The 13,332-nt window shown below is 45.0% G+C and overlaps 1 protein-coding gene across 1 annotated transcript in view; it reads right to left on the reverse strand.

The window, feature by feature from the left end:
* Positions 1-11,952, reverse strand: part of GPATCH8 (G patch domain containing 8) — a gene marked incomplete at both ends in the record, with an annotated part of 39,804 nt that extends 27,852 nt beyond the window's left edge. Inside the window, 2 exons of the mRNA XM_010160802.1 lie at positions 3,255-3,327; positions 11,878-11,952. Coding sequence (XP_010159104.1) covers positions 3,255-3,327; positions 11,878-11,952 — 148 coding nt within the window. The remainder of the gene's footprint in view (positions 1-3,254; positions 3,328-11,877) is intronic.
* Positions 11,953-13,332: the final 1,380 nt, after the last annotated feature.

Genomic DNA, 13,332 nt, shown 5'->3' on the forward strand with positions numbered 1-13,332 from the left:
GCCATGACTTCCAGATGAACAAACAATCCCTGTCAACTGGCAACCCCCTCTTCTGCTTTTCCATATTCATCGGCTGTTCTCCAGCTGAAGCATCATTCCAAACAGAACACAAGTTGGTTGTGGAGAAAAATGTGAAAAGCATGAGGAGAGGAGATGAGCAGAGGAGCGACTGCTGAATTCATTACGCGCGTCTCCGAACCAGTATTGTAGCGCTCGCACGGTCAGAGCTGACACTGCCCCTGTGACACTCCACACGCATCTAAAATAAGAGACGTGGATGCTACAGCTAGAACGCAGCTTCTCTTACCACAGCTACATCGTTAAGGACATGGATTTGGATTGATTATTTGCTTTCTAGCCGAACAGCTCAGCTCTTCCCCAGCTACGATGGCTGGCAGTTGCTCGCCCAGGCAGCAGCCCCAGCAAGCACAAAACCACTCTGCTGCTGAAATCGCGCAGAGAACGAGCCAACCTGCCGGAACCTCTGTACTACGACCCCACATTTTGACCAGCAGGGAATCTCAGGCTATTCCAGCGGCCATCCAGAGAAACAGTTCAGCACCCTCACCGCTGGATTAGATCCACAGCGGCTGGTTAAGGTGAACGGAAACCAATCCAACAGTACTGTCCTGCAGCGTTCGGTCCTTGCCGACCAACCACCTAACGGCCTCACTGGAAGACATAAGCAGTTATGACTGGTACAGTACCAGGCTGCACAGCTTCTCGGTTCACCGAAACTAAAGAGGGAGCCCAGTTCAGATGAAGAGCTAGAATTAAAAGCTAGATAACAAAAACAAGCACACTGGACTCATAACTTCCTGTTTAATTACAGCCAACTGCAAGGAAAAGAGACGAATGCCAATTCGGTATATGTAACCCAAAATTTAGGTTTTTAGGGGTTTGTTGCAAGTGCTTTCTGCAGCCAAATGCAGGTCAGATACCATGTCCCCAGCCAAAGACTACCTGAAGTGGTTCTACTTCTGCTGGCCATGGGATGTGTAATATTTTAGGCTCAAGCACAGCACGAAGCAAGCAGAGTTAACAGAGATGCTCTGCATTTGCTACCCTTTCTAAAATCTCTCTTGGTCTTTTCTGAGCAAGAGGGGAGGACTTTGTTTTGCTCTTCCATTTTCAATGCACATTAAGTGACTTTACCCTTCAAACTCCTAGAATAAGATTAAAATTGGATGTAAATGTTCCTTCCTGGCAATTTATATTGGGACCACCTAAGAGCCATGTAAAAAGGTGACTGGATAATGAATTAGACCACTCCCAACATGATCATCAGTGCGACAGGCACAGGTTGCAGCTGCTCACAGCAAAGGGGGAGGCATCTTGACATCTTTCTGTGGAGCACAACTGGAGTGGGAGCACTCTCTGCAGCCTCTGCCTCCCAGCACCTCAGCCCGAGAGGCTGCCCATCCGTCAGACAGACGCTCCCGGCGCGCCTGCAAAGCCAGCATCAGGCAGGCTTCCACACCTCCCCGGGTTAAGCCAGACAGGCTATTTTTACTCTTGCATTTCTATTAAAATGCAGGAGGCGCAGGAAAACCCTCACAGCCCATATCCATGATTTGTCCGCAGCTTCCGGGCAATTCAAATCACCAGAGCTTCAATAATACGTTAAGAGATACAGTGCAGATTCAAGGCTTTGAAATGCCCAGTGGGAAAGTCTGAATCTGGACAAGTATCAAAATGCAAATGCCTGATCAGGGCCGCGAGCAGCCCCAGCTCTCTCCTCCTCGGGACGCAGCAACACCACCCTCCTGGCCCAAACTGGGGACTGTACAGATCTGCAGTTTGCTTCATCACGTCGGTGCCTGCCACACCATGCAGCACAGGGCAAGAGTGCTTTTGGATGAGGGCTGTGCTTTGGAATCCAGCTGGGGCTGGGAGAAGGCTTTAGCTTCTTTCAAGTCTCCGTGTTTCCACATTGGTGACGCACAGAGCAACACAGGGCACCCAAAAGAGAAAACAGACCAAATTACACATCCAGTGAATCCCATGCCGAAGCAGAAGCCCAAGAAGTGACAACTACAACCGCGTCCTGCGCTTCGGCACCAGCACGGGACACGAGAGAACTGGAAGAGCGCCATGCATTAACCAGAGGATTTCAAATGAAACCATGTTAGAGGAAGCAAGAAGCATTAACCACCAACGCAGTCCTGTCTGAGGAGTTAGAGTGCCTTAGTCCAAAGGATTAATATGCATTCCCAGAGTTCAGAGAACTGGTTACCTCTCGACAGTCCTCCACAGCACAGAAACACTTATCTCTAATGGGCTCACTGTAGGGGCATGGAAGTCCCAGGTCTTCAGACTACAGGTATGGGAACACGAGTAAGTTACTCTGAGGAACTCGGGGCACACTTCAGTTTCAAACACTTCAAGAGTTCTCCGCAGAAACCGCTCAGACACACAGTCTCGTGCTTGTGGTAAACCCTGAGCAGCTTACTCGCAGTAGCACGGCCAGACGCGGTCTGCACAGGCAGTCCTAGGAGCAACTGACAGGAAGCTCCACCTTCAGTTCCCCACGCACACTTAGTGCTGTCAGCCTGGCTGGGACCGCTGGCCAGGGAACGGCTAGAGCCACCCACATGAACTGGGCAGCACCAGCTCAATTTAAATCGCGGGATTTAGTGCCACGGGAAGAATTTAGGCTCAAGACAGCATGAGGACTAGGTGCCTTGGTTCAACTAGCACTACGGCGTCTCGAGGAGATTTTCTTAATCCCTGACAAACAGGGAACAGAAGTCAGTCCAACTCGTGAAAGCCCTCACTAGAAGTGAGCCTCTCCCACCCACAAGACCCTCTGCCACCACATTCAGTCTTCAGTGGGCCCTTTTAGTCGCCTTCTAATGGCTTCTGACTCCACTGTGAAACATGCACACAGGTCATCGTAACCAGCTTGTATTTTTAATTTTTTTAATATCAAAGCATCCAGCCAGCAGAATATCATTACAGTTTTAGAAGCTGCACAACTACCTGTTAGTAAGTAGGCAGTTAATTCACCTCCTTCCAAAAAGGCCAAACACGGTGATTCTTAAAACGTACACAGCACACACATGTCTAACCTGTACCAATAAGGGAGGCAGCAGCTTCCACTTGCAAATTGCTAAATAGGAAACTCAACAGTGCATTTGTTTGGATATATTAATAATGGAAAAGAAAATCTAATCTAGGAACAAAAAGCAGAAATAATTTGTTAAAGACCGAAGCTGGTGCTGAAGGTTTCAGGCACAAGCTACTGGACTTACCCTGCAGTGACTTCCCCAATCCCTGGCCCAGCTTCCACCCATGTTTCTGGAGTAAGCGGTGTCCAATATTATCCTGACAGACAGAACAGAGAAAACAAACCAAAAATATTCCAATAATATATTCTTCCCTTCCCGCTGACATTTGAACACGTGATGAGCAAGAGATTTTCTACATATATATGCATGCAAAAAAATGCTACTGAAAAGGCAGTATATGCCCAATAAAAGGGAAAGACAAATGTCAAAAACTGCTGGCTAGAATTTGTCCAGGGGGACAGGGTATCAGGGACGGTCACTTTCTGATGGTGTGCTGGGCAACTTTTGTGCATCACGTTTAAAATAAAATAAAAAAAAAAAAAGCAGTGTGGGAGAAAATAAAGTGTACCAATAAAAATTGACAGTAAAAAGCATAAAAATCAAGCTATTTATACAATCATATCCATCACCTAGACAGCACCACTTAAGATTTTTGGTAAAGAAAATCTACAATGTGTTTAGTCATTTTGTTTGTGTGTCAGGCTTTTATAATACTGAGTAAGTTGTAAGTGCAAGACTGCCCCACCACTAGAAACCAAAACACAATCATAGCAAAATCCAGGCTAGACTTGATTGGGTTTTTTTATATATGTATATATATATATAAACCAGCATGCAGCCAATATTAAACTGAAAAAACAGTGAGGTTAGTACAAAAAAAAAAAAATCAATTAAATAAAGGGAGCTCAAGCACAGACTGGGTGATGCATTTCACATGTAAACTAACAAAAATACTAAGATGTTAGAATGAAACAGGCCTAGCAATAAGTTAACAGCAAGGAACCATTAGTGCATGTAGGGGAAACAATAAGCATAATGTCTCATCTTCCTAAAAAAAAAAAAGCTATTTCAGAATAAGTGGAAAAGTACTGACGCAGCAATTAAGTGTCAGCTTTTGAAAATGGGGCTGAGCAGGGCTCTGCGTGGAATTTGTTATGTTTTTATACAAGACTTCTTCTCCCAAACAGAGGATGAGTGCTAACGGTACCCCTGTAGCCACCTATAGCTGACAGCTTCTCCCTTATTCACCAGTTTACTACCCGTGACCAACTCTCAGCCCTCCAAGGACTCTTCGTTAGGAACATGCTCACCTTCTAATCATTAAAAAAAAGAAAAAAAAAAAAGGACATGTATGCATTGATTGTTGCCATGAGGCAAACCACAACTCAAGGCATCACAAACGTCCTGAATTAGAACAGCCTGTGAATCCATAACATTGAGTGGTACATGGAATCTTTAAAAAAAAAAAAAAAAAGAATCACAGAATGGTTTGGGTTGGAAGGGACCTTAAAGCCCATCCAGTTCCAACCCCCTGCCATGGGCAGGGACACCTTCCACTAGACCAGGTGGCTCCAAGCCTCATCCAGCCTGGCCTTGGACCCTTCCAGGGATGGGGCATCCACAGCTTCTCTGGGCAACCTGTCCCAGTGCTCCCCACCCTCTCTGGGAAGAAGTCCTTTCTGATGTCCAATCTCCATCTCCCTCTTTCTGTTTAAAACCATTACCCCTTGTCCTGTCACTCCCTGCCCTTGTAAAAAGTCCCCCCCAGCTTCCTGGTAGCCCCTTCAGGCACTGGAAGGTGCTATAAGGTCTCCCCGGAGCCTTCTCTTCTCCAGGCTGAACACCCCAACTCTCCCAGCCTGTCCCCATAGCAGAGGTGCTCCAGCCCTCGGAGCATCTCTGTGGCCTCCTCTGGACTAGCTCCAACCGGTCTATATCCTTCCTGATGTTGGGGGTTCAAAGACATATACGTTGCAGGTTTCTTTAAATAACCAAGTTGTCAACAGAAATCAGTAGCAGGGGGCTTTCACTCACTCCACACTGAAGAAAATGACCACACGGATTGCAGAACTTTGGTGAATCAGCTTGAAAGACACAGTCTTCCTAAAGATATTGGCTGCATGGATATATTTTTCCTCAAAAAGATTCTAGCAAGCATAAATTTAATTCTTTATCTGATATGCCAGCACAGCAAGACGTTTCACCTTGCTGTATTTTTCAAGGCGACAGTGTACGTCTTCCCCACACTACCGGCTCTCCCCAGGGACATAATTAGGGCTATGGGAGGAAAAAAATTTCAAAAGGGGAAGTAACAAAATGTCTGGTTATAAAAGCTTAAATCAGCATCTAAAAAAAATAAAAGGAAAAAAAGGAAAATGAACAAATATGGATTCCAACCACAAACACCATGGAGAACACTACCGGTCCGGAAGCGAAGGAGAACTTACCTGCCAACAAATCTGCTGCAGACCGTTCTCTAACGGCCACAACAACCCCGCGTTCCTTCATGCAAAGGGGCCCGAAGTTCAACGGTTTTGAGGAGAACGCACTAATTGTTCTACCATTAGCATTGCAACTGTATCTGACAAAGGATTATTGAATCCGATTTTAAAAGCCGGTGCTGACAAAAATGGCTGCATTTTCAAAAAAACAAAAAAGGACAAGGAGTACTTTGCAATCTTTCGCTAAGTGGAAATGAGACATTGTGCTGACTGTGTTGTGTTATGAATGCACTAAAATAAACAGACAGATGAAGCAGTATGCTATTTCCAAAAGCAGTGCAAGTGGAGTGAAAGCATTTCCATACGAACCTGGCTTTAAAAACTGGGCTGTCAAAAGAACAGTTAAATGTAACACAAAGTAAGAAACTGTCCAATCACTAATGGTAGTTTTTCTTTTGCTTTGTTTTCAATTCACTGCTTGCAAGTAATGTATTTATTAAAGAAGAGTGAAAGCATAAAATAAATTCAACAAGTCAAGACCAGCTGGGAGATTCAAGAGCGGTGTGTTGTGACTGACACAGTGAAGGGGTAAACAAATGTTAAAGGGGAAAAAGAAAAATTTAAGAGGGTTATACACATTAGCACCACTTTTACAAAACCACTCAAGAGGATGGTCACAAGTTGTTCGACATCAATTGGAATCACGCCTGAATATCATCCTGCCTCCATTCCCAGAAAGGGGGGGGTTCCCCCCAAGTTGCTTCCATTTGTTTGTTTAAGCAGTGACACCGCTTCCTAATTTTAAATATTTCTGAACTGAAACGGCACTGCTTCTGTTTCACTGAACGGGGAGAACCACCCTACGCGTTTAGCATTTGAGCTAGGAGCTAGTCATTAGCCTCACGGCTGCTGGCCACGCTCTACCTTCCTCGGCGTTCCGTACCGTTACCGCGGACCTCTCACCAAGGCAGACTGGCAGGACTGCTCTTCAGCATAAATGATGCCCTAAAAATCATATTAGGAAGGCCAGGCTTGCTAGGCTCCCACGTCAGAGCCGTTCTGCAAAGCTCGGCAGCCTGGGGAGTAGCTGGGGATATGAGGATTGGAATTTGAGATGGGGCAGCAAATGCTGCAACAGCTGGTGGCTTTGTTTTTAATTGCATTTTTAAGTGAAAGTTCCAGAAAGGTGTGGACTCCTTCACACAGAGAAGATGTCGCTTGCTGCCAATGCCAAGAACCGTCATTCCTTCGAAGAAACTACCCTCACGCTGTAGCAACCTTCCCGCAGGGAGAGTTGCAGTGACCTACACCAACGCCACCAGCCCAGCGAGGAAATTCCCTCGCTTCCCAGCAGAGAGCTGGCACGAGTCTCCTCACTTCCTTACACTATCGTTTCAGAGCTCCTTGTGTTACACCCACAATAAAAATCATGGAGACAGCCAAAAGAAGGCTCCAATAGGTGTCTGAGTGAGCAAGTGAAATCTCATTTACTGTCCAAACCACTCTGAGCCGCAGCACTGGCCGTCTGGGCAAGTGCTCACCGAGACACCACCAGACACCCAACGGCGGGACGCTCAGTGTAGGACAGAGTAGCTCGTCAGGCTCTTGATGACTCAGTTTACACCTCCGGCACTACTCTCACCACTGTGGAGCTGTTCAGTAGCGCTCATGTCTAGTGACAGACAGAGCACTTTGCGTCACTGGTAAAGCGTAACTTTTCAAAAGCGTGTAGGAAATGTAAGGCCTGACTTCAAAGTGTCATGGGAGTTGGCTAAGCTACTCTGGAAAACTCCCACCTAAAGTGACCTTTCCAACAGCTCAAATTGGCCTCCCCAGTTCCCCATCCTGTGCCCTGATAAGATGCCCTTGATCGCATTCCACGGGTACCAGTGATTCCTGGTATCAGGATATCCCCAGCACAAATTTCTGGCAAAGGTCTTGGCCAATAGAAAGAAATGCATAGAATGAAGAGATGCGTACATGAACTGAAAGGTTTCGATGATGCAGGATGTGGGATATAACCCGCAGTCGGTGGACTGAGCTGCATTATGGATAAACCAAAGCTCTAGTTTTGCCCGGGGATCTTTTCCGTAAGATCCCCAGGACACCCCACGTATCGTGGTCACATGGTTCGTCTTTGTCATCGGCAGGAACCATACGTCTCTTGAGTGGATTGTAAGCTGTGCTGACTGTGTATTGAGGAATCTATAAGCAAGGATCGGATGCTACTGGGTGAACCCATGCAAACAAGAGGTTGAAAAGATTCCCAAAACAAAACCTATAGCTCACTACAGATGACACAATGAAGACTAGAGAGAAAAGCCAAATAGTAATGCTACACCATTCAGCTTCAAGAAGCACATTATTTATAGCGCTGTCCACATATGGCTACTGCTAAATGTCAAATCAGCAGCCTCATCAAATTACACTTTGGAACTAGTGGAGTCCACAGATCCGTACAGATATACAGTGCGACAAAACCCAGCTTCAGCTCATAAAGTCGTCTACAATAGCCTGGGATCATCAAACAACTACCAACTGACGCCTGAAACCTTCTGCAGTTCAAGGACCTTGTGTAACTGCGCAGAATTTGGGGGGGTGGGGGGAAGAAGGGCACTTGTTAGTTATGACAAGGACAAACTACCAAGCTCCAGAATAAGCGGGTGATACGCAGTCTCGCCTCCAACCTGCAACGGGGACAGCTTGGTTTGACTCCCTGACACTGCATGCTGCCTGCATGGGGAAAGGGACGCCTTTTGTGTGGGCTCTACGGGTATCCTGCTATCTCCTTCTTGGTCTGTACCACTGGGACAAAGGAAACCAGAAATTCAAGCAACAAGATCCAGTAAACAAGTAGAAATAAAGAATTAATGTGAAGAAAATCTGGAATCTAGTAAAGCTGCAATACTTTGTGACTTCCCATTCCAGCACCTGAACTCAGAGCACTTAAAATACTTCAGAACAAGCACATGCAGCTTCTCGAATTTAAAGGGTTAAGTGCTCCGATGTTTCAAGGGCACCAGACACCAGTGGTTCCACTGCTGAAACAGCCAGTGTAAGTGCAGCTTCTTTCAAACCAGAACAAAAAGTAGTTATTTGGGTGGGGAGGTGGGAGAATAAAAAAAATAAAATTAAAAAAAAAAAAAATCAGTATTTGCAGCTATGAGGAGTTCATTGCTGTGAAATTGTCTTCATTTTAGTAATGGAAAATAGCTGGCTTCCCGTTTAGGCTACGCACATCCACTAGCTCGCGTCAGCTCTACTTTCCATAAATGTACTTTGGTTAGAGTCGCATGTTTCAATCCAGACTTCTTTGGCCTAAACCAGCTGTACAAAGCAGGATTTCCACAGGAACGCAATCCTAGTACGCTAGTTGAGGACACGTTTCAACATTGTAATGATCTGTAGACTCCCAAACCTATTTTTCCAGCCACCTTTGAGTTGCATGCTGTAGCAGTACAGTCAGCACCTCTCAACAGATAATGCTGCAGAGATGGATCTCACTTTAGCCACGATTGTCAAACACGTACTTCCAGGGAAACGCTCTGTCCCAGGCTCTCCAAATGCAAGCTACATTTAGCTATTAGATTCATGCTAATAAGATGTGAGAAGCTGCAGGAAGCGCATTTAAGAGAATAGACTTAACCCACTCTTCAGTCTGCAGAATAACCAGCCTTTAAACTTCTCACTGGGATGTGCTTTGGTCTGCTGCTGTTACTAACACCCCTCTCACACAACGACATCTGTCATCCCAACTATTTCCATAATGTGAAGCATAGGCTCTTACTCATTACTTGGAGCAGATTCCGTTCTAAAGGTCACTTGAATTGCTAACAGAGAACTGGTGAGAGAGAGTCTAAAACAATTTGTGAATAAATGTTAATACTGCAAATATTTAAATGTGTTGTATGTGCACATTATACACTTGTCCTTACTCCTTCCCTCTCAATTTCAGTTCAAGGCTGTTACCCACTTCTAGGTGAGCAAACAGCATAAAAAAAAGGCAGCAGAAAAAGCAGGATGAGTACTTTTCCTCGTGACAAATCGGCAGGAGAGGTACACCACTGAACTCTGACAAGAAATCCTTCTATTTAATGTGTAACTTGCCAATTTAAGCAGCACATGGGTCATTAATAGTGTGGAAGCAAAGTCACTTTCATGGCTGTCAGGAAACCTGACAGAATTATTTATGCTTCCCAGCTACAGGTGGTTCTTTCAAGAATCAGAAATGTACTTAATTAATACAATGTGAAGATTAACCTTAAAAGCGAGCGGTTTGTTTCTGACACTGGCTTGTTGACCAGCCCACAAAACCCACCCCGTGCAGCAGGCACAGCTTTTAAACTCTGGGACTAGTGCGTGAAGCCAGCCCACGTGCTCTGACACAGCTGCTGTGACAACGCAGGACATCCATCTACTCAGTTCTGTGACTCCTTCCGAGAGTTTAATGGCCCAGCCTAGGGGTCTTGCAGCTCAAATGCTCGTTTCTCTTGCTGCAGACAGAGGAAGAGTGAAGCAAACTGGATGTTAAAGAACAATTAAGTTTTAACTCTCCTACCAAAGTAAGCAAGCCATTCTCCTGTCCTCTCCATCACACTGTTGTCAAATGTAACCACAGGGCTGAGTTGACCATGTTAAAACCTACCAAAAAGGTGTAAAGATTAATAATGTCCCAATATGTGGGTAGTGAGATACATATATAAATCAAATATTAAATCCATAACTGAATTTAATTTTTTGGCTGAGGTTCAACATTAATCAAACAGCACCAAGTATTACATCTGCAGATGATCCAAGCTCCCCAAGTCTGCATGCCTGTGTTGCTGGGGCCGGTGTACTTGTTCACGTTTTACCAACTTCTGTGAGCATCACTCCCTGCAGAACATCCGAGAGATGTCACCCGTAACTGCTTCTGTTCCTCCGTTTGGGAAAACGCTTTTAGAAATCAGGTAACCAGGCTAGTCTGTAAGTAGTACTTGATTACTCTGAAACGCTGATTTCAGCGTGGCACAGAGCAGGCTACCAACCAGTATTTCTCAAGTCATCTATGTCAGGAAACAAGCTTGGCTTTTGAATTAAAGTGCCCGTATCCCAGTGTAAGACTGAAGCATTCAGGAGAACACTGAATAGGAATTCCCATCTCTGCAGCATTATCTCATGCGTCATCAATTACTGCCATGCCTAAATCTAGCATCATGCCAGCACATTAAGACAGTAGGTACTATATGCAGTGTTCACTGGACCAGAAGAACAGAAATAAGAAAGGGGAAAGGAAACCCTAGAGAAGAAATTAAAAAAGGCAGACCGTGCAATACAAACCAGATCATGGCTGCTTAGCTAATATGGGCCAACTGCTGCGGAAGAAAAATGTCGAACACCCCAAGTTGTGTAAATTTTTGGTAAACATCTAAACACGCACACAAACACACACAACACCAACCTACCCACAATGAAAAATATATACTGATCTTTTGCTAAGAACAAGCCCCTTCTAAGCACAGACTAACGTGGAGAAACTTTAACAGAGAACTTAAATTATTCATAGGGGAAAAAAACTGCTTGGGAAGTACTTTTGTAACAAAAATCTAGCCTTAATCAGAACACCACTAAGTGACCCTGCATTACTGACTACAAGCCTTCTCCTCTCCTACTGAGACTGCAAAGGAAACTTAGCCAAAGCTAAGTGCCCAACTGAGCTCCAGTTTAGGCTGAACAAGCTGTTATGCCTAAGACTAGCAGAAGATGCTTTGCAAAGAGAAAAATTAAAAAGTTCGAAAAAGCTTAAAATGGTAAAACTAAACGAAACTCAGTATTTCCCCAGCTTACAGCTGTACTCTTCACACCCAGTTCAAAGCAAAGCAATACTGCACCAACCCACAGTGCAGTTTCAGGTGCGTGGGGAAGCACGGCTGTACTAATACGGTAACGCATCCATGCGCCTGCACTGCCAGATGTCATTCGCTTCAACACACCAGTGGTTTTCCAAAAACAAACTAAAAAAGGATCAAAAAATACACTTTCCTACGCTACCCCATCAGGTTTGCATACGAATTAAACTGATTCTTCAAAGAAAAGTACAAAAACTTAACAAAATAAATATCTATGAATGAATGTATTACATTAAATTTTAGTTCAACATGATATTTCAGAAATTATTTAAAGCCACCTATTGTTTAAGAGAACTACTTAGAAGATTTAATCCCAGGCCCACTTAAACTCAGCATGCAATTTACCACAAAAAAATTAACCCTATACTGGCAAAAAGATGCCCACTCCTATCAAATTTGACTGCATCCACATCAAGTACCATCCGATCGTGGCCTCATTTTTGGAGGGTTGATGATGCTGACAAGTATGTGTCTTACCGATTCTATAGGCTTGTCGAGAGATGCTTGCTCTATCTCCAGGTGCCCTTCTTCATACTGATCAAAGTGATTGCCCTGTAAAAGAAAACAAGGGTTAGCTCTACAGGAGAGAGCACATCCCTCACTGACTAGTTTCGGGGGGTTATGTTTCATAGAGTTTTCTAACAAATGAACTTATTCAATGCAGGCTCAATTCATTATACAGGCTGTAAGAACAACAACAAAAAATACTTAAAACTAAGCCAATTTGACAACAATCAAACTATGGAAGGTGGCAAAATAACGAACATTTATGTTGACAATACTTTTGGGGTTTTTACTTCAAGAAGTCTACAAACCCACTGACCATAAGCTATAGGGCTGGCTTTAAAACCACACAGGGTAAGAAGCAGAAGGCACTGACCCCACCACCACTATAAAGGGTTTTTTTGTTATATTTTTTCCCTTTTGAAGGGGAAGGCTTTCCTTGCAGCAGGAAGTCCAAATCACTTGAGACATACATGTAATTTCACACACCTTAAATCAACACCACCACCACCACCGCGGTACCGAACGAAACCTCTCCCTGTGCCCGCAGCACTGGCTCGTGGTCTGGAGCATCCCTTTCTGGGAATCTAAGCAGCTGCACAGCAAACCGTTAGTGGAAGTGATCCTCCAACACGCAAAAAAGCCGTTAGTCTGAACCCCCAGCAGTGCCCCACCAGCTGCCCACGCAACCACGCAAGCACACGTATGCTGGCACAAAGAACGCCGGGGATGCACGCGCAGAGCTGCTTATTTAAGGCGTACCAGCTTAAAGCATCTGGGAGCACAGTACCCAAAGCTGCTACACACAAACCGACGGGACTGAGAGAGTCATTTGAGGAAAGAGAGACGGACCAAGAGATAGACAGGGAAGCACATTAATAAAGTGTGCAGATACTCACGGAGCAAAGAAAATGCTACAAAGAGTGATAAATCCAAGCACCTTGCTTCCTTACACTCTTGAAGCAACTCCATGAAACATCTTTAGTCCTGGACTCACCATGTATAATAATTAGACAGGAAAATTAAATAGGATCATTATTCTGGTGTGCTGGGCTCAGCCTCCACCCACACACACCACGCACACTTCCAGACTGCTGGTTTCTGAACAGGACAACCTCTCCCCGATCCAACGGTGCCCTGTGCACGCAGCGCAACACAGAAACGACAGCCACTGGAGTAGAGGCTGGGGTCAAGACCCCTCCTCAACTACGGCAACATTCAGCCTTGCCATGCTTTGCCTGCGTATTAAGCACACAGGGTTCCTGAGCTAGGAAAGCAAATGGCAGTCTGTCCTCCCAAACAGCCGTTGGTGCTGGAACACCTGTGTGAATGGCCATTTCAGAGGAAAAAAGTTCTCTCTGTTGTAGCTCTACTGTGGTTTCTGAAACCTCAAATTCCTGAAATTACAAACATAGTGAACCATTTTTG

The sequence above is a fragment of the Eurypyga helias genome, unplaced genomic scaffold (genome assembly GCF_000690775.1).
Source record: "Eurypyga helias isolate BGI_N326 unplaced genomic scaffold, ASM69077v1 scaffold27141, whole genome shotgun sequence".
In the NCBI taxonomy this organism is placed as follows: Eukaryota; Metazoa; Chordata; class Aves; order Eurypygiformes; family Eurypygidae; genus Eurypyga; species Eurypyga helias.